General features: G+C 47.3%; 2 protein-coding genes across 7 annotated transcripts in view; one reads left to right on the top strand and one right to left on the bottom strand.

Moving 5' to 3' along the window:
* The window catches only part of JAKMIP3 (Janus kinase and microtubule interacting protein 3), a 93,791-nt gene extending 82,694 nt beyond the window's left edge, over nt 1-11,097 (bottom strand). For 3 of the 6 annotated variants that reach the window (XM_083843498.1, XM_083843499.1, XM_083843501.1), the window contains exon 1: nt 5,494-5,823. The gene's annotated coding sequence lies outside the window, so the exon portion shown is untranslated. Of the gene's footprint in view, nt 1-5,493; nt 5,825-5,847 lie in introns of those variants that run through there. The other 3 variants (XM_083843496.1, XM_083843500.1, XM_083843495.1) reach the window with 2 other exon arrangements.
* Nucleotides 11,098-11,220: 123 nt separating this feature from the next.
* On the top strand, nt 11,221-18,602 carry BNIP3 (BCL2 interacting protein 3). The gene is made up of 6 exons (XM_083843506.1): nt 11,221-11,405; nt 12,152-12,335; nt 13,160-13,244; nt 15,515-15,621; nt 15,729-15,878; nt 17,614-18,602. The coding sequence occupies exons 1-6, from the start codon at nt 11,228-11,230 to the stop codon at nt 17,663-17,665; spliced, it is 756 nt and encodes a 251-aa protein (XP_083699632.1). The 5' UTR covers nt 11,221-11,227; the 3' UTR covers nt 17,666-18,602.
* The last annotated feature ends 2,613 nt before the right edge of the window (nt 18,603-21,215 follow it).

The raw sequence follows: 21,215 nt of genomic DNA, 5'->3' as shown, positions 1-21,215 counted from the left end.
AGTGCCCGTGCCTGACCATGACCAAAGCGAACCCAAACCGCTCCTCCACGGCAGGGCTTTGCCGTGCCATGAAGTCGTACCCTGAGTGCCCCACGCAGGCACTCCGCGTGCCAGCCAGAAGCCCAGGAGGGGCTCTGCGCCAGGCTGCGGCAGGGCACAGGCCGGGAGACGTCTACCAGGCTGGCGCGGGGCTCGGGCAGCTCCAGCCTCTGCTTGGGCATGGGGGCTGCCCGCTTTTGTGCCTTTGTGGGATCGGTTTTATATCTCCTGCAACGCCAATATGATGAAAAGCAAACGGAATGAAGCGCAGGGTTACACCGAACTAACGTTGTACAGCCCCGGGGGGCTCGGAGTGGCAGCGCCCACCCCGGGAAATGGCGCCCGAGGCCGTTGGCGCCCTTTCGGCAGCGCCTCGCACAAACCTGCAGGCCCCCGCGCTACGGCTGCAGGAGTCTGCAGCATGGCACGTATCTGTCATGCTCCCTAAAGCTGCAGCCTATGTGACTTATTGAAATCAATCATTTCTAATGGAGGAAATATTACATTTACAGTTCCCCGTATAATCATGAATCTGCTTCTTATGAAATTACCTCATGATCTGATTTTGTGAAATTCACTTTGCCCTGCCTAAGTGGCACAAGCCCATTTGGAAAATGTTCAGTTATTCTGACGCGGTACCATAAACTTCCAGAGGTACATACACTAAAGAAGGAAAAAAATATTTTTTTTTCCCATTTAGCATCTTAAAAAGCCCTTCCAAAGGGGAAAAAAAATAATAAAATAATCACACTGTTGTAAAGTTGCTCAGTGATGTTCAAAACAGCGCAATTTTGAATGTTCTCCACATGGTATTTAAGACAACATTAATGACTTCGACTCCATCAGTCGGTTCTATGGTGTTGCAGCCATATGTTGCGGTGAACATTGCCGCCTCTTTGATTGGGATGGAAATTCCTATTTGCATATTAATTACATTTACATTGGTTTCTCTGCTATCTGTCATTAATATCTGAGAAGTCTGGAAACCTGTGTCTTTTGCTCAGGATTAGATGGAAGTGGACACATGACCTTTAAATATCAGTATTCTTACATATAGGAAAAAACACTAATGTGCATTAAGGAGAGGTATAACTAATTAGTTACAAGTACAGTTTGCAAGCTGTAAGGTTAGTGTTAACAACAAAACTAAAATACAGCATCTCTTCCCTCCCTGAGACTGCCAGCCTTTCTTCAGCAACCAGCCAACGGGGACGTGGAGCCCTGCGCTGTGGGTACCTGTGCTCCCTATGAGCAGAGATCTCAGTCATGCATCGCACAGCCTGGGACTCTGAGTCCTTCAGACAAAGCATTTTTGTACATATATATTTACATCAGGTTTGCAGCCTCCATTACACGTTCAAACTTTCTGTTCCTATAGGGGCTGACTTCAACTCTAGCCGCAATAAGAAAATAAATGCAGAGATTCTCTGACTGCAAATGTCCTACCCAAACATCGGATGTACTTTGGGGTCCCCTTCACATTAGAAGGATTATAGGAAAGCCTTCCACGCTATCTGCAGTTCATTATCGTGAACTGGAAAGATGCCGCTGCTCATCACCTCGCCCAGTCCTCATTAGAGATGCTCAAGCACAATACCAGATGTAATCCCACAAACTAATATGTCACTTTTCTGAGGTATAACTCGAGCTGTCGTCCTTCTGAGAAGTTACTGACCAAGTGGCGGTTGATGCTACTTGCAGACAGCCTTGGCTCTGTCTGTACCGCAGGCAGTGCAATGTGTGCTGAGTGGTGAAGGAAAAGAGCTGGTGCTGAAGACCCGGCACTCATGCTATCCAAGTTCTGGTGGAACTTCAAACTGTAGTGTTATCCTGCTGTGAGCAGCAGTTATGGGTTGGAGAACACCTTCTGATTTAGTTTTACCCAAAGAGGATCCAGACTGTGGATGCTGATACCATACACGATGTAAAACGAAGTGCAAGTGGGTATCATCAAGAAGTTTGCCTTAAAAGCGCTGTCCTCATCCTAACTGGACACACCCTTATCATAAACCATGGCTAGAATTCATTTGTTATGGAGGGAATTAGACAATGAATCCGGTATGAAATGAATCAAACAATAGTTTTAATGTAAAATTACTTAAAATGTGAAATCTAACAAAAGATTTTAAGTAAAGCCATGGGTATTTTAGTGACAGAGTCCTATTAAAAGTGCAAATCTTACATCTTCAGACAGCTTAGATGCTTTGCACAGTTCTCCCTCTGGGTACATCCCGAGTCTCTGGCAGTCAGTTGGATTTCTGACATTGACTCAGTGGCATCAGAATCAGGCCTTCTGTGTGCAGTTTCTTTTTAATTAAGCACCATTAATGCAGAATTTGTTTCAGATTTACATCCCAGTAAAACACAGTAGGTGCCCTCTGGAGTTCCCTAATGCTGTCCGTTGCCTGCAGTACACGCCAGGGGACACACCTATCACGAACCTAAGGGACACGCAAGACAAAACTGAGCAGTCAGCAAAAAGAGGAGAAGCCTTTTTGATATCATAAGCCCCTGTTGAATCAAGTACAGCTGTACCAGTGATTTGAAATAGAGGAGCCAGGACTGCCACAGACGACGGCTGGTCCGAGCAGCGCTCGCGCCGCTGCAGCCTTGCACAGCCGACAGTTGCTCTGCAGCTAACGCCAGGCTCCTGCCAGGACAGTCAGCTCTGGCTGTGAGCTGCAGCACGACCAGCGCCCTGCCACATGCAGCATGGCCTGGCTCACAGCTGCGTGGCCCTGATGCCAGCTTCGGGTAGCGTGGGGACGCCCAGAGCTCAGCCCGGGAAGCTTGGGGGCTGCGGGGGCGTCGCTCTGCCCCCCAGCCTTGGCCACGCTCTGAAGTGGCAGCTGAGCCTGGGGCCGACGAAAGGAGAAAACAGGAGCCAGGAAATTGTGGTTAAAAGGATAGAAAATATGTGTTCTGCACCTACGACTGACTCCTGCTCATCACCTGAGCGCAAAGAAGAATAAAACCCCATTTACACATGACCTTGTCAAGGTCAGATGACCGCAGCACGGGCAGAAGAGCTCAAAAAAGCATCACAACATGTCCCTTTGGCCTAGAGAAGCCAACACGCCATGCCCGCAGCTCGCACGTGTGCTTCAGGAGACGAGCTGTGTCCTGCAGACATTTCCTCAGGCCTTCCTGAGCGGCGTCTCGCCCACACTGCCCCGCGGCCCAGCGCCCGGGGGGGCGCGCCGCAGGAGGGGGGCAGCCCGCGGCTGGAGGGGGGTCCTGCCTCTGCGTCCAGGGTCACCGCGGGCCGACAGATCCCTAATCACGTGCTCCTGGACACGAGGAGTCACAGATTTGTACAGAACTGACGAGTCTGTTAAAACGCGACAAGGATGTCGTTCTTCCTGAGAATAATTTCTACAGAACTGTATTAAATTCCTGAGATCTTGTGGGGTTTGGGTCTATTTGACTACAGAGGACTTGACTGTAAGAGACAAAGGAAAACCAGGGAATTATCTTCCCAGTTGAGACCCCTGATGGAATTTGCGTAGTGTTTTACCACCAATAACAGCCAGCGCTTGCTGCTCTAGGGACAAGTGAGCTCCCCTTTTTCCTTAGCATGAAGATCAATGCTATCGGCTGGTTGTGGAGAAACAAAGACAGGATTAAAAGAATGATTTAATTTCAAAGTCTGAAGTATTGGCTGATATTCAGCTGTGTTTACCATAACCTATGTAAACAGAAATGCTATTGTCTGTCTCAAGGCTGCCCAGTCCTGTCAGAGTCTCACAGCCAGAGCAGCCGGGTGAAATCGCTGTGCTCAAATCCTAGATCCCAGCCAAGTGATTTATGTAAAGTTTTAGGACCCACTTTTGTTTTAGTGTTCCCTTTCAGCTGAACCTCTAATGCTGATTATACATGAAGAGCTGCACCAGGGAAGGTAAGAAGCTTAGAAGACAGGAAAGTGTTATAAAAATGATCATTATTTAGAGGCCTTCACTTGCCAGCATTCATTTCCTGACAGGGTTTTGAATTTGAGTCATCTGCAATAAAAAGTAATATTTCAGAGATGCATTTGGAAGAAAAGTGAAGCAGAGTTTTATTCTCCGTATAAATTGACAGCACAGTTGGAAACTGTTTGAAGCCTCACAAAGTAGGAGGTGTTGACAACCATCACTTGCAGGGCATATCAGAAGGAAAGGCTTTATAGGCACACAGTTCCACAAATATAACCAAGACTAATGTTTTTCAAGGTAATCCATAGGCCTTAGGCACATTCTCGACAGTCACCTTAAATGGGGTGCTATATTTTTTACCAGGGCCCCCGTGACAAATGCACCTTCCTCTAGTCAAGGCACTCGTACCCCTATACCAGTTTAATTTGCCTCCTAATCCAGCGCTGCAGAAGCTAAACTTTCCACCAGTCTGATGTTTCCAGGTGAAGAACAAGCCATTACCAGTCAGAAAGCTGACAAGAGCAAACACAAAATAAACACAAAGTCCACTGCAAAAGTACAATATTAAGAAAGCTCCTATACCAAACATTCAATTTCTGAGCATCCTTTAAATGTTTACCTACTGTGCACTTACATCTACAGAGAAGAGAGAAGTGCAGAATCGGCAGTTGGTTAAAAATGCTGCACGTCAGCTGAGGGCTGAGAGCCTAGACTGAAAGCAGGGAATGGCTCCTGCCAGCAAATTATTATTTTGTAGTGCACGCTTCTCTGAAAGTATCATGGTGTGAGAAATGACGGGCAAAAGTCCATCTGACTTCAGTGTATTTGTTCTAAAATTTCTGCCTGCATTTTAAGCAGTTTTAGCAGAGGCATGACCGCGTTACTTGAAAAGAAAAAAAATCTTGGTGAGATAAATGATGTTTTAAACCATTAAGGGAGCAAGCAGGTGGGAAAAAAAAAGTGCTTCATTTTTTAACTTAACAGGTTAAACAGAGCTGAATAGGAAGCAGTTCTCAAGATATGCAGTATATGCATTATATACAGTTCAGAAAATAGTATATATCCAAATGAATTATTTAGTGAACGTGCAAACCAGATTACTTTCTTACAGCAATTCATCATAACTTGTACTACCCTGAAATACCAACATTCGGAGCTGCAGAGGAGGTTTACCTACAATTACAGGCCCTGGCATTTCGACTCAATCACATATGATGGAGACTACAAAGATCCTGATAAATAACTGTAGCAGGAAGGTACAGCCAACTTAACCAAGGAAATGCAGAGACATTATCCTCGATGGGTTTGCTAGCATCCTAAGGCAAAGCTGCTACAAATCAGAGCTATGTTTATTAACCACAGCAAACAGAAACTAGGTATTAAGGGGGGAGGGAGGGGAAAGGGGAGGGCAAAGCCATAGGATGCAAAATATTACATTTGAAAATGGACTATTCAAACCCCATAGGTAGTAGATGCTTCATATATAACATATATATATTTAACAGATACACATAGATGCATGAACATACATAGAACTAACCTTACAGGCACGCTCCATCATGACACACACTGCTTGTCTGCTTTACCTGAGGGCAGTACCATTCCTTGTATGCAGCGCACTTCATTTTAAAACCTGTAGGCTGTTCCTAGCAGACTGATTTAAAAGGATTTTTTACGATTCACGCTGCAAAAGGCTAAAAAAAATAAATCCATCCCTGCTGCATAAGATTATATTTTCCATCTGTGTCCTCTGAACGGCGGCATCAGATGAGAAATGATTCATCAATCAGTCCGGGGGAGCATTTAGAGGACAGGGAAGGGAAAAAAAAAAAAAAGAAAAAAAAAAAAAGAAGGAAGAAGCAGAAGGACCAACCAGACAGTAAAATCTGCTCACCATGTACACACCCCCAGCGAAGAGTCAGCGCAGCGCAGCAGGGGAGGCCGCGGCCGGCGGCGGGTGCGTGCTGCGTGCCGGGTGATGCGCTGGGCGATGCGCTGGGCGATGCAATGAGTGATGCGCTGAGTGATGCGCTGGGCGATGCGCTGGGCGATGTGCTGGGTGATGCACTGGGCGATGCACTAGGAGATGCGATGAGTGATGCGCTGGGCGCTGCGCTGCGCGGGATGAGCTCACCGCGCGGCACCGGCGGCAGCCCGCAGCCATTGCGGTGCCACTGCAGCGCGCAGCGCAGCGCGGGCACGTCACCACACCGGCTCCCCAGCAGCCAGCCCTCCCTTTCGGAAATCCAAGCGGAGAGTGCTGGCACGGGCCCAGCTCCCATCCTGTGCGGGATGAGGTCCTCTCGCTCCGGGGCACCGCTGCGAGGAATCGCATCTGCAGCCTAGTTACTAAGGTTTGCATCCAGCACGGTCTGCATCTGAACTGAGCTCCTCCTGAAGCAGGAGCCAAATTACTGAGGAGGGCAGAGAAGATCTGCAGGGTGTCTGAGGATAAAAATAGCGAGCAGGCTGCCTGCTCCCCCGCAGCACGGCGCCACGTCGCAACCCTCGCGCATGCAGGCGCGGGGCCAGGCAGCGGGGCCCCAATTTTGTCTGGGAACCCTCACAGAGAAGGGCCGAGCTTTGGAGCTGTGTGGAAATGGCAGCATGGAGGAAAAAAGGCAGGTGGCTCTGCAAGCTCTGGTAAAATACGATGTGAGAAGTAAAGCCCTGCAGATGGGAAAGGCCACCTTGCTGCGGTCCTCCCAGCACCATGGAGCTGGGCAAACTGGGCTGCTCAGCCCTTGGGCAAATAAAACAGTCGTCTGCGTTTAGAGCTGAACTGCAACAGTTTGCGGGAGCCTGTGAGTAAAACGAGTAACACTGGGAGCAGTGTTGGTGATGTAAAGCAAGAGGCCATGTTAGTTTACATTGCCCAAACAATCGTGTTTTGTTTTTCAGCTGACAAGTGCTAGGGAAAAGCATTCTTTTGGCAATTTCCATTTACTCAGCTGCGTCCACTACAGGCTTGTCCAAAGCAGCCCACTGCACGCTGCTTCACCAAGCAGAACAAACATGTTAATGATCTTTAAAAATCCAAAGTTAGCAAGTAAAAGAAGAGCCAAATAATTTGTTATGCTCCACTCTTCTGATTCACTGTGGAAGCGGTCAGAGTTTCCCACATTTTAGAGGCTGAAAAGCAATCCAACAGTCTGGTTTTTGTTTTTAACTCTCTGGTTTCCACCTCTTTCAGGTACCCCAGCACGCAGCACACCGCACACCTGCAGCGCAGGGCAGCCGGCTGGTAACACACAGCGGCTGCCGGCTGTCTGCTGAAACTGGGCAGGAGCTTTCCCTCAGGCTGTCACTCGGTAAGTGCTGGGACAGATGTAAAAGTCACTGTACAAAATGCACAGCACAGCCCTGGGAGTGCAGGAGTTCTGGTAGAGGCAGCTCTTCTTTTTCTTTCTTTTTTCTTTTTTCTTTTTTCTTTTTTCTTTTTATTTTTTAACTCTCCAAGTTGAACAAAATGAAACCTTCTTAGTCGAGAAGACACCACGATGAGCTCTTGAGGCAAGGGGCCTAAAGCGACGCCCCACAGCCTGGGGCACTGCTTCGCTGGGGCCAGGCACAAGGCAGGAGCAAGAGGCGGCCGCAGCCACCAAACCTCGAAGAGCAGTGCTGAGAGCCCCTTGGCACGCACCTCTCAGGCAGGCTTTCTGCACTTCTGATGTCGAGCCCAGGTCTGTGTGCATCTGTTAGAAGCGAGAAAAGAGAAAGATATTTCCAAGGCTTAGCAGAAGAACATCTAAGTATCTGAAATCAGTTCAGTCCTACATGCAGTCAGTGTGAGTCGTGCTTCCTGCACCTCTCCACGGTGCCAAGGCAGCGGATGACACTATAAGGAATGAATGATCCCAGTGACCAGATTTGGGTCACTAGGCCATCAGAAATTGCTGTGAGTAAGAAATAATGCATAGAAAAGGGAGAAGAATATGCAAGAAATAGTGTTGTATGCTCATAAATTAAGCTAAAGAAATCAAATCTTGGAAAAAGAGAAGACTCAAATAGAAGACTCAGGCTCTTCTGCACCCAAGTTTTGGTTTTATTCCACCTATAAGGGTATCTCATTTCCTCTGTCCTTTACCCTGTAGCACAAACACCTTTTAAAACCTAAGAAAATTGTGCAAAAGGAGACTTCTGTGTTAAGTTTCTCCCAAATCCTGACCGACGGGGCAGACGTTGTGTTCCTGCCCCCTGCTCCCTGACCTCCTGTAAGACGTGTCCTGCTCTCAGCCTTCCTGCCCCATCCCTGGAGCTCAGCCGCGCCCCGGGGCTGCCCAAGCAATAGGCAGCAGCCGGGTGCCCAGCAGCAGGCAGCTCCGGGGGCTCGAGGGAGCTCAGGGCTGGCTCCGCTCCCACCACCCCAGAGCCATCTTGGGGCTCCCACCTGTGGTTACACCGGGCTCGGGCACCCCAGCTGCACCCTGCAGCCTGTGCCCAGCACTTGGGCCTGTATTGTCTGCTCCCGAGCTAATCTAAACCAGTCTAAGGGGGTCCACATAAGATTCTCCCCATTTAAATCTCTAGAAAAATGTTTGGTTAAATTGATATGATTATCATGTACAGACCTAGCTCCTAATTCCTTTCCTTCTTGAGGCTGTATATGAAATCAGATTGTTAAATTCACCACGTTGTGTTTGCTTTGGTTTGTAAATCCCAGACATAAAGAAGCCGTACCAACAGGCTGTGTGCATATATTAGGTCTCCTCACACCAGCAGCCTGGATAAGCACGAGCGGCTCCGAAATGAGGATCTCAGAACAGCTCAGTAGTTAATGATCAACACCACTCCGAGGAGCGCGCAGCATGAAATACACGCCCGGATTTCATTTCCAGCAGCAGCAGAGCGGGTTAATGACTGAGCCACCGCGGGCAGCGAAGAAGAGAGAAGAAAAGGCACCGTCCTCAGAGTGCGGGCGCCTTCGAGGAGCGGTGCTGGGTGCAGGCGGGGGGCATCGTGCGGGCAGCGGGGAGGCAGGGGACCGTGGCATGCGCGGGGTCACCGTCTGCAGTGGCCCGGACCTGGCCTTCACGTCGGCCCTTTGCTGACAGCACACCTCACGCCGTAGCCCTTAGAAACTCGGTGGGTATTACCTTGGTTTATAGCAGTAAGAAACCAAGGAAACAATCAGTCCATTTGTATTCATTTTTGTACTACTATAAGATAATAATCACTTTGGGTTTATAAACAGTTTTTGTGGAAGGCCTAAAATAATTGTCCCTCAAAACCGCTGCGAGCTGCTGCATCGGTACAAAAACATGGGCTAAAGCTAAAGGCAAAGTTAAAGGTGTCTGGCCAGCACGTGGGACTTCATAGCTATCTAAAGTACTGCATTCCTTAGTCAGTGGAGGCGGTGGGACGTGTCTCTGGGTTAGGAGGAAATGATCAATGCAGGATTGTTCTCTTGATGTGCAACTAAACAACATTAAAGTGGGTTCCAACCTGAAAGAGGATCGCAGCTTAACAAATCAATAGCCTTTGAAAGATTTCGTCCTATATAATTTACAATTTTCTGTGATCACAGCAGAGTGCTTTTCTGGCAACAACCAAAAATCATTTGCCATAAAGGTCTATAGGAAAACAAGCGCATTCATCCGACTGCTAATAAAAGATCCCAGAGGTCAGCTGTTGCAGCCGCACTGTGATATTTGCTCGACCCCATTTCTCACCGGCCTTAAAGCAGGAAAGACTTCTAGTAAATTGATTTCCTGAAGTGGAGGTCAACCAAGAGAAAACAGGACGAAGAGAAAGCGAGCCTCGGGGCTGCTTTGTGCGGGGGGACACGGTGCTGGCTGTCAGTGAGCAGCCCCGAGCTGGGGAGCAGGGCCGGGCGGTGATGGCCGGCGTCCTGCCCCACGGCAGCGCGGTGCCACCGGGCACCCAGGGCACCCAGGTGCGCCAGGACGGGGCAGCCGGCGGAACCGGGGCATCCCTCCCGCACCCAGGGGTGCCTGGGGTGGCTGTCCAGGCTCTTGAGCACTGCCACGGGGTTTTTTCCTGGAAGTGCCTACGTCGTCACACCTGGCACACCTGCCATGACACCTACGGCACCAAATTGCTTTCCCATTCAATCAGACCACCAAAGCCAGAGCAGACTCTGGCCCGTGGTTGGCAAAATCAGTTTTCAAAGTCAGACAATTGTTGACAGAAAAAAATGTAGCCCTCCCAGAAGGTTACTTTTAACACTTCAGTATTTACTATGTAAATTGTACTTCATCCACCAATTTATGACATTTTCTCTCTTACTGAAACCTAATTTTCTTTTAATTCAAACCGCTACTCTGCGCCGTGTAGGATACCGATCTTGTACTGTAAAATCAGAAATGTGCACCCAGAGGTTAAACCTAGCGACCCCTCCTTGGGAAGCAGCTTTCAGTGTCTTAACAACTCTCCTCGCTCTGTGTCAGGAGGGAATCGCTGCCCCCTCCGCAAGGTGGGGACGGGAGGAGCTCCCCCGGCCGAGCTGCCCGGCCAGGACTGCCCGCGGGGCGCGGGGCCACGGCGGCGCTGCGGTGGGAACATCAAACCCTGCTCCGCTCGAATGACCGACAGGAGAAAAGCCGCTCCGCACGCTGGAGTGTCCTTAACAGTGTTAACGGTCACCTCTTAATAAAACCTGTCAGAGCGGCAGCAGGTAGAGCACTGCTCCAACCGCCTTTTTCCTTCGTTCAGCACGCCAGGGCAGCTGAAGAATCTGACGATGTACGGGCAAAACCAACGCGCTGCACCGGCCGGATGTTTCCACCGAGCCCGAAAACCGGCTGGCAGGCTCGCAGGCACCGCGTTCACGCCCGCGGGGAGCCCTGCGGAGCTACTGCCGCCCGTTCAGAGCGTGGTCACAGCCCAGCGCCCCGCTTGCCCCTTAAGGCCGCCGTGCCGGGTGCCCGGGTGCCGCGGCCGTGCTGTGGCGAGGAGCCGGCGCCGCCGTCCCGTGCCCGAGGCCGCCCGGCTCCGTGCCGCGGCGCGGCGGGCTGCGGGCGGCAGGGAGCAGCAGCGGGCTGCGGGAGCGCCGCGAGCACACCCACCCCCACAGGCACTGCTCCTCCAGCGGCTAGAGGCTTTATTTTGCTCCGGTATGGAAACAGTGCCCCGAGTTCCCCCGTGGGACAACACCGAGCCGAGCGCTCCGTGCCGGCCAGCTGCGGGCGGGCTGCCGGGGCACGACGCCCCCCGCCCCGCCGAGCGCCCCCGGCCCGGCCCGGCCCGGCCCGGCCCTGCCCGCCCGCACCGCCCCTCAGCCGCGTGCCGGGGGCGGGCCGGGGCGGCCGCCAATGAGGCCGGGGCGGCGGCTGCCGTCAGCGCGGCGCCCCCAGGCCCGGCGCGGGGGCTGCGGGCAGAGCTGTGCGGCTCCGCCGGCCGCAGCACCGCGCCCCGGGCCGTCCCGCCGTGCGCCTCCGCCGCGCCGCGCCGCCATGTCGCGGCTCAGCCCGCAGGAGGAGAACCTGCAGGGTAAGGGCGGGGGGGGGCGTTCGTCACCGCGGCACCGCTCGGGCCTCGCCGTGCCCGTCCCCGAGCCGCCCGGCCTCTGCGCGGCGGGGCCTTCCCTTCCCTTCCCTTCCCTTCCCTTCCCTTCCCTTCCCTTCCCTTCCCTTCCCTTCCCTTCCCTTCCCTTCCCTTCCCTTCCCTTCCCTTCCCTTCCCTTCCCTTCCCTTCCCTTCCCTTCCCTTCCCTTCCCTTCCCTTCCCTTCCCCTCCCTTCCCCCAGGCCGCCGCCCGCCCGCCCGGTAAACACGGCCCGCACCGCCCCCCGGGCCGCCGTTGCCCAAGAGCACGCTCCGAGGCGCTCCCTGCCAAACAAAACGCGGCTGTCGGGCGCTGGCACCGAACTGCTTTCAAGGGATCGATACGCAGGCTTCGGCAGAGGAAGCCCCGGAGGCCGTGCCCTTTGGCCGCCACCTGTGTTGAACGACAAAAATTGTGCGTTTCCCGTGCGCTGCAGTGAAAGGTCCTGGGGCTGCAGGAGGCACGCTGCGCTGACCGGCTCCTCTCCAGCTCCCTGAGGCTCTCCAGATCGCTAACGAAGCGCCCCCGCGTTTTGGCATTTTGTCGTGTTTATGAGCTGAGCTATAGATGCGAGTACTTCTGCGTGACCCGCTGTAGTGTCGCGCTGGGGAGGATCAACTGCCTCTGCTCCACGTGCCTGTTGTGCAAAACCGTTGGGTTTATTCTGGTTCTGTTCTCAATTATGCCGAGCAGGTTCCTGGGTAGAGCTCCACTTCAGCAGCAATGGAAATGGCAACGGAAACAATTCCACACCGACGAGCCAAGAACAAGTACCGGCCTCTATCTCCATTCACAACGGCGACATGGAGAAAATACTTCTTGATGCTCAGCATGAATCTGGAAGAAGCAGTTCAAGAGAGAGTTCGCATTGTGACAGGTAAACAAAATGCTTTATTGTAAGCAAAGTGAAACTCGCCTTCTTTATGCACAGTGTTCCCACAGGTATGCTGCTGGAGTACAGGCAACAGTCTTGTTCTGGTGAAGAAAGTCCTGTAGAGCAGTGTGCTGCTGTCATTCCAAAGGATCAGACCTCGTGCAAGCAGTACACTGCTGCCTAAACGGAAACGTCAGAGCGGGGTGGTAAAAAAGCAACATGTGTTTTGTAATGGGTTCATTCATTAGGAGTTCTTAGACAGTTGCTTAAAAAAAGTCCTATGTCTAGTTTACAAAGCATATAGATTTCTAGGAGTATAATAATAATAAAAAAAGACATCTGAGGCACGTTGTCAGTTTTGTTATTTTGTGTATTTGATTTTGATGGGCTGTGAAGTCTGCAGCCTAAAGTTTATTTAACTAAAAGGCCTTAAAATAGGCGGTAGGGTGCAGAACCTCCTAGTCTCATCTGGCTAGTTGAATTCAGACCAAAATGTACTTCTAGCAATTGCTTGCTGCCTATCGTTATTTAGTAAGCAACATGGGCCAGATCATACAGCCTTACGGGCATATCTCCACACTGCTGAAAAACAGCGCTGTGCAGCAAGCTCTTTGTCAGATTGTTAGGAAATCAAAGATTAATTGAGTGAGGTGGCTGGATTGTATCACCCATTGGCAGATTAATCTCTTAGGTTATGGTCAGGGCACCGTAGCTCTTCAGGACAGCTGTGCATACAAGCTTCATTCACTAGCTTTTTAGTCATCCCATAAACAATGTCATAAAAAAATTAATGAGCTCTTTCTTATTTGTGTTTCTCTTTTATCAAGCCCTCCTCGTTCCCAGACACCTCAAGACAGTCATAGAGCTTTGGAAATAGAGAGTCACAGCAGTGGAGAAAAAAATAGCTTTCAGGTAAAAATCTCATTTTGCTTTGGAGGAAGGATTTGTTACTGTCACTATTTGAAAACCAGCACTGGGAAATCAGCAGCTTCACCTCTTGTGCAGAGACTTCAGTAGCTTACTGTCTTAGCAATATTCTCAGAATCAGGATTTTTGTAAGTACCTGATTTGCATTGATTTTTTTTTTTAATATGTAACCTGAGATTTTTTCAGAAGGATTAAGGTGCCCTACTCTGTCTCTAAAGACATCTGGGTTCTCAAACACTTATTTCCAGCCACAAGTCAAAATGTCTACCTTCAGAACTTGCGTGTTGCTTTTGGGGAAAAAATCCGAAAGGTAACTGCTTGTCTAGAATTTAAGAGAGTTGGAGTCAACATCTTCCTAAGACTCCAGCTTTTGGTGATCTTGAGACATGTTCTCTTATCATGGTTTCATCTGTCCTCTGAAGTGGGCATTATTCTTTCCTACTCGATAGTTAGATTGGGAGGTTAAGTCTAGCAGTTAGTGGGACATTTTACATTAAGGTCTGTAGGGAAGGTACCAATGGGCAGGTGTATTTATGGCTATAAAGATGAATATTAATGTTCTGTGGACAGCTTGCCATGCAGAAGTTTCCTCTTCCCCCCCCTCTGTCAACTTGATACATTTCATGTATCTGTCACAATGTAAATCTAACAGCAACAAGATTTTCTAGAGTCAATGAAACATGACAACCAATAACATATGTTTTCAAAGCACTGCCATGGCTTTATGATTATCTTTTTCTACCCAGTATTACAAGCTTTTTAAAACAAAGTCTACGTGATCACACTGTTCGTAAAGCATTTAACCTAGTGGGGTTTCAACTTCCTACAGTTCCTATATTATACAGCTTTATCAATAATACGTAGAATAGTTCAGTTGGAAGGAACCTTCACAGATTGTCAAGGTCAACTGCCTGATCGCTTCAGGGCTAACCAAAAATTGAAACCAAAAATGTTAATGACAGCATTATCCAAATACCTTTCGAAAACTGACAGGCACGGGGCATCAACCAGCATGCGAGGAAGCCTGTTCTGGTTTTGACCACGCTCGCAGTAAATATTTTTTTCCTGGTGTCCCGGCTGAACCTCCCCTGGTGCAGCTTTGTGCCATTCCTGTCATTGGAGACCAGGGAGAGAGACCAGCACCTGGCTCTGCGCCTCCCCTCCTCAGGAAGTTGCAGAGAGCAAGGAGGTCGCCTCTTGGCCTCCTTTTCTCCAAGCTGGACGACCCACGGGTTACCAACAGTTCTAATCAGTTCAAAATTACATAAAACGTGCGTGGTCCCACAGCCTCTCGCGTTATCTGAAACTCTTCTCACCATCTCTACAGCTCCTACAGGAATCTAGCTCAATGGATTACCTGCTTGAGGTTAATTAATACGTTACCTTGAATTAATTGTTTTTATGTTACGTTTCCAGAAAACCCTTCATATCTTTAAAGGTGATTAATTAGATTTTGAGATCAAATTGTTTTTTCATCAAAAGTTAGAAAAAACATCAGAAATAGTTGCCTGGACAACTTTATTTCCATTCCGCAGTTGTGTGTATGTGTAGCTATTTAAACTCTATGATCAGATACTATTTTTATCACAATCTGTTGGCTCCATTCAATGCATGTGTAATAAGCAAGAAATCGTATTCTCATTCAGCATGTACACTGTAATTTACTGAGAACAAAGCCACTGGTTTTTTGTTTTGTTTTTGTTTTTCTGCACAGATGTGTGCAGATAAACCTGGGCTTGCTTCACCTGCATTCCTAATGCTGGCCCAAAAGCCAGGTAGCTTTACTAGAATAAATTGGTTTCACTTGGCTTGTGTTAGGATCTTCAGGTAGGTATGACATTCATCCGGTTTTGAATACAGACGGACTTAAGAAGTTTATTCTGCCCAGTGTCATTCAGATGTGTGAATGTGGGTTATTTTCAGACTTCATGTAAGGATGCAATACAGGGCTTTGGCACTTTATTTCCAGGGTAGCCTTTACTTGAGCAAATACGAGATATGGATATGGGATATGACCTTTTCCATTTGTATCCTGCTGTGAAGACAGATTCCCCTCTGTGCCCCTATCTAGGATCTAAATAGTTTAATACAAGTGATACGCAAAGGATACAAGTGATATGCAGAGAGCTGGGAGAATTGAGCTTCAGAGGTAGTCTCGTGTGTGGTCTTAGACGCAGAACAGAAGATTTGTTTTGCAGGACTAACTTTCTACCTGTCGTAGTCGTGTATGGTTTGATAATGGCTCTTTGTTTTAGTCTGAAGAAGACTTTCTTGAAAGGAGGAAAGAAGTAGAAAGGCTTCTGAAGAAAAATGCAGATTGGATATGGGATTGGTCCAGCAGGCCAGAGAACATCCCACCGAAGTGAGTGCTGTCGATGTTTCTGGAGGAACTCTGATACTGCTTCTATCTCCACAAGTACAAATATGTACACCTTCATGTTGTGATTGTATTTTCTTCCTCAAAATTAGGGAATTCCTTTTCAAACATCCCAGGCGCACAGCCACTCTCAGCATGAGAAATACCAGTGTAATGAAGAAGGGGGGCATATTCTCAGCAGAATTTTTGAAGGTTTTCCTTCCATCTCTGCTTCTTTCTCATTTGCTTGCTATTGGACTAGGGTAAGTTTACACTTCTTATTTAAAAAAAGGCTTTTTTTCTTTTTCGCCCATTTTTCTCTGAGGCCTAATTCTGACTCCCAGTTCCATCTTTGTCTAAGAGATGAGCAATAGACTCTTCTCCACAGAAGGACAACAGTTAGTTATTCAGGAATGGTTTCCTACTTGTTTGCTTGTGGTATTGCTGAATCCATCAAATTTTAATTTTCTGTTTTTCTTACTAGCTGAGTATTTTTAAAAGAATTAAGGGAGAGTGAAATTGTGTGTGTGAAGTCCTTTTATACATACATAATACTCTGTTCCATTGGAGGTATAATCTCAATACTAATTGTGAAGGAAAAATGATTATTTAATATATTTTAAAATTCCACAGCTCTGGGGACAGGGGATGGCAAACAAAGCAGGAATTGTTGTTTGAGCTTTTGGCTTTTTGTGTGTTTGTTTGTTTGTTTTCCAGATGATTAAGGGATTAGATTAGATTCTTTAAAAATAGCCACAGGACACAGACTAAAGGGAAGAGATTAAATGCCTTTTTGTCAGGAACAGAGTTTGCCTTTACCTAGGCATGGCAGATTCCTTTATCAACAAAGAATGCTGGGACTCCAGGCACATCTGACCTCTGCTTTTTGAGTGCAATGTGCCACATGAGAGGGCTTAGGGGAGAGGTCAAACAAGTTCTGAGGTGACAGCTGTCCTCCAAGGAGCCTCCAATTACCTCTCGTCCTGTTCTTTTTCTTCTCATTACCTTGTGCAAATCCTGAGCCCTTATCAAAAATAAAAACTGCAGAAGTTGAGAGTGAGGGGATTTAAGAGAGTGGGGGGAAGGAGAAGAATATGACAGCTACAGTAACTGGAAAGACGCACTCTGTGGTCTCTGCAATATGCATAATTTTAAAGATAATCTGTGCCTTCATCTGTCCTGTACAAAATTCTTGTCTCAGCCACATAATAGCGTAAAAATAACGTGAAACTAATTCAGCTCCTTCCAAAATTAAAATAAGTAACTGTGTTAGATGGAACAAAAGCATACTGAAATTTTCCTTCCAAAGTAATTGCAAGTTTTGCAATGTAAACACTTTCTTGTTATTTCCACCGCTGCTGGGAATTACAACATTCCAGGTCAGTAAAGAGTAACAAAAAGTCACATCTTCATAACATGCTTAGTGTAATAATACTAAAATCATTACACTTAAAATACTGATTTCTTCAAGCTGCAAAAAGTAAATGAATAAAAGACCTGATGTAGGGCAGCTGTAAATATTTACCAAGTTAGGAAATAGTGACTGGAGAAATGCGCTAAGAAGTATGTGAAGATGACAGTAAAATGAGCAGTTAACGAATGTCAGATGTATTTAATGAGTAGAAAAATTTAAGATAACAAGAAAAAAACATGATAAAAATATCTGACTTCTGAAAGCTCCTGAAGCAGTGTTCTTGTTAACCCCGTGCATATCTCTGCCCCGTACATTCCTGAAACTGAACAGCTTACAGAGTATTATTCAGACTTAGAATTTAGGGAGCATTATTAGACAAGGTATGCAGAAAGGTAACAGCAACTGAAGACCGAATTTTATAGTACACACTTGATTTGCCCTCTTAATTAAAACTGGCACTACTGCGCCTGCTGTAATTTGTATACCTAGTAATCTAGTAATTTAAAAGAAAAAAACCCCTACATGCTGTATGTTCCTCTTGAGCTGAAATCAAACGCTTACTGGCTGTATGTTCTTGATCTCAGGATTTACATTGGAAGACGCCTTACGACCACAGCTTCAAGCAGTACTTTTTGAAGGCACCTGAAACGTGATTTCAAAGCAAAGAAAATGTTCATCGGGGAATACGGGAGGTGAACAGCAGAAACATCCGTGCTAGCAACGACTACACGATCAGCGTATACTTGTTCTGTAAATGTTGTGTTCCTAGTTCAGTAAGAGTGGGAGAAGACACTAAAGCTAACATATCATACGTAGTATTCTGGAGCAATTCTCATAATGCATCTGAATCGTGCTCTGACATCCACTGCATTGCTTTGTAGTGAAGTATCTTTGAAAACTAAAAGAATTTGATGTTTAAAAACAAAATCTTAGCTTTAGTTGAGTATCTAGCTGAATCACCACGGCAATATTAAAGTGCTATTTCTTTATATATCATAGATGTGAATGGTTGTCACTGCTACTGTAACCACGACAATAAGGGATTAGCCCGAAACAATGTGTGGCCTTATGTATCATATACAGGATTTCAGAAAAAGCTTTTTACCTCACTTGAAGCTGTTTCTTCCTTCCTTAGATTCTGCTTAGCTCTTTCACTTTTGTGTGAGATGTGAAATGTGAGAGACTGTCAGCTGGAATAAATTAGTGTATTGGTAAAGCTTCCATCAATATTTACTCATTCAGAGTGTGATACGCAAAAGGCTGAACTAAAATTTGGACCTTAGTGCCTAATAAATAGTTTCTTCTATAAAGGCATATATTTAACTCCCCAATTAATACAAGTTCTTTCTGCTGTATCTTCTTGCAGCCTATTGCTTCTCAGTCTTTTTATCTGTAAAATAAATTTGCATCTTCTATTTGCTTCATCCTTGTATAGATTTCAAAAAAGGTTTGCTTGCTTATTTGTTTGTACTAATTGAATGCCTTTTCAATAATTTTACCTTATTTAATTAGAATAAATGAACGTTTGCCAAATTATCATGTTTTGTATATTTAAATAAAAAGGTTCCTCGTAGATTGAGTGTTCCCATTTCTCTTTCTCTAATTGTTTGAAGTGCTTGACAAGGCTCTGTCTTAAGATCATTTCATTCTTTATTTGCATAACTGACAAATGGGTAAGAAGTTTCTACAGAAAATAATTTCATTTTGATTCTTAAATTTGAATAGGAGAAAGCTGTCATTAGAAGTCACTCAGAAAACAAACTCACTGAACTTGCAAGTACGGGTTCTGCTTTGTACTATCATCATTTAAAAATAAATTTACTTTCTACTTTGTTTTTGCACTTATTTAGCAGTACTTTCTTTTGTGCTTGGAGTTCTGCTGCTGAGCACCTTGTGGTACGGTGCTGAGCCCATGTCCTGTCGCCAAATGATGTCACCACAGGTGTGGGACTAGATTGCTGCTGTACAAACAAGCAGTGGCCTAATCCTGTGGGCCCCAATCCAGGAGAGACACGTACTGCATTTTCCATGGAGTAATCCTGCTGAGGCCACTGGAAATTCTCACTTGCATGACTTTAATCACATACCTCTTGTAGGAGGGCCAGTATGTGGCGGTTGTTTTTTAAGTGTCTGTGCAATAAAAAAAGGAATTATTAGATTTTTAATTTCTGAATGAGAAGTCCCCTGTGAAGTTGAAGCCTTTTAACTGATTAGAGTTTGAGTTGAACCTCATTGTTCTTCCAAAATGGTATTAAAAACATTGATATTGGAATGATTGTTACATGAACTGCTTCTTCCCCCTTTGAAAAATATAAGACTTTTTTAATGCTATTGTATCGGAATTTAAGTAAGTTTCATTATGAATACTTAACGCCTTATACCCATAAAGACATTTTTTAAATTACAGCAGGTGAATGGGGTGTCCTGCAAGCTCCAGCATCTGTACACATTCACGCTCTATTTAACCAGGGTTCTTGCAATTTGTTATTTGTATTGAGTAGTTCTTGTTCTCGCTGAATGCGAAGATATGCTGCACTGGAAATTCCGTGTTTACATTCTATGGCAACTACTGGTATTTTAAAAAGAAAGATTTACAGAAACTACACTAGAATAATACTTAAATGCTCCTATTGTACATTGCAAAATGCAATGGTATGAAAGTACCCACCGTGAATAAAGGAACTACAGTATTGCTTCATTTTTCTTTTTTTAAACACAGAACCAAAGAAATCCTGTAGGGGCAGGAAAAGAACTGCCACCCTGCAAAGATGTTGCAAAGCAGCCATGTAAGCTGCTGTTCTTGCAGTAGTTGGAAATCTTTAATCCGATGTTAGAACCTAAATGCTAAAAGCAAAGGTATCAGAAACCGAGTCGTATTGCAGCCCTCACCTCTGCAAGCTGACACCCTGGTGCACTCCTAGCTGCCTTCATTTTTTGTTACATTTTCATTTCTGAAGTAGTTTTTTTCACAGCTTAAAGGAATAAAATGAGAAACTGTTTGGTGCCTTTCAACCATGCCACGTCCATATTTACCAGCACCTTGCGAGCGGCGCATCGCTCCTCTTCCACAGCCTCTGCGCCAACCCTTTGTACGTTGCTGCGGCGTGAGGCGGCCGTGCTTGGTGTCACAGCGGTGTTACAAACACGTGCTTGGTGTCACAGCGGTGTTACAAACACGTGCTTGGTGTTAACAGCGGCCGTGAGCGGATCCTGGTTCCATCAGCTCCAGCTGGTGGAAGGGTGTAAACAAGCAGTGTTTTTAAGTATAGCGTGTGTTCAGTACCAGGGACTCGATTTTTCCGGAGAGCCAGGACTACCACTAGATTAGCCGACCTGATTTCTGCCTCCAGGCAGGGACACGGCCCAGAAGAGCCGTTCCCCTCGGCCTCCTCTCCCCAGGGCTCTCGGCCGGCCTCTTCCCTGGCCTTTGCCATCGAGGCACGGAGGGGGACACGAGGACCTCCTGCCAGAGAAGGCCGATCAGCCGCAGGCACGGAGCAGGAGCTAGTCCTTGGACTTTTCTAGGCTGAGTACAGCGCTGTTCTTCACACAACCGGCCAGCATCTGCGGGCGTACAGCCGCCCACCGAGCCCGCGCCCCGCGGAGGCCCGAGGGGCTGGGCCCCGCGGCAGGGAGCAGCACCCAGCGCAGCCCTCCCAGCCCCTTGCCGAAACCCAATTCCGTGACCACTCACCTGAAGCGCTGCTGGCGAATTCAGCCTGCTGGCGACTGTTATCGCTGCTGGAAGCCCAGCACAACTCCCGGGTTAGGAACGCCTGCTCGGGGAAGGCGCCCGCTCCTGCTCCCAGCTCTCCGTGCCCGGTGGCGGGGGCTCAGAGCTGCTGCAGGACCGCGCTAACAGCAAGCGTCAGCAAACACTTCCAGAGAGGAAAAATCCAAGCCCACCTACATCAGGTCACATTCAGTGATGCAGGGATAATTTTGGACATATGAAAACACGTCTCACCCCCACGCTGTAATTTCAGGACAGGGCAGCTGCATGGGGAAGTCCTTGCATGCCCGTCAGGTTACTTAATTTCTAGATGATGCCTCTGGACAGGGTACTAAACACAAACTTCCAGTTAAAAGTTGGATAGAAACAATTTCTCTAACCCTTGAGCCTAGAAATAGAGCTTCCTAGAACAACAGGGTATTGCAAAAGCTTTTGTGGTAAGACACACGCAGC

This window comes from Anser anser (genome assembly GCF_964211835.1).
Source record: "Anser anser genome assembly, chromosome: 7".
Taxonomy (NCBI): domain Eukaryota; kingdom Metazoa; phylum Chordata; class Aves; order Anseriformes; family Anatidae; genus Anser; species Anser anser.
Note: the sequence above shows the minus strand (reverse complement) of the source record. Positions and strands in the feature narration are given on the sequence as shown.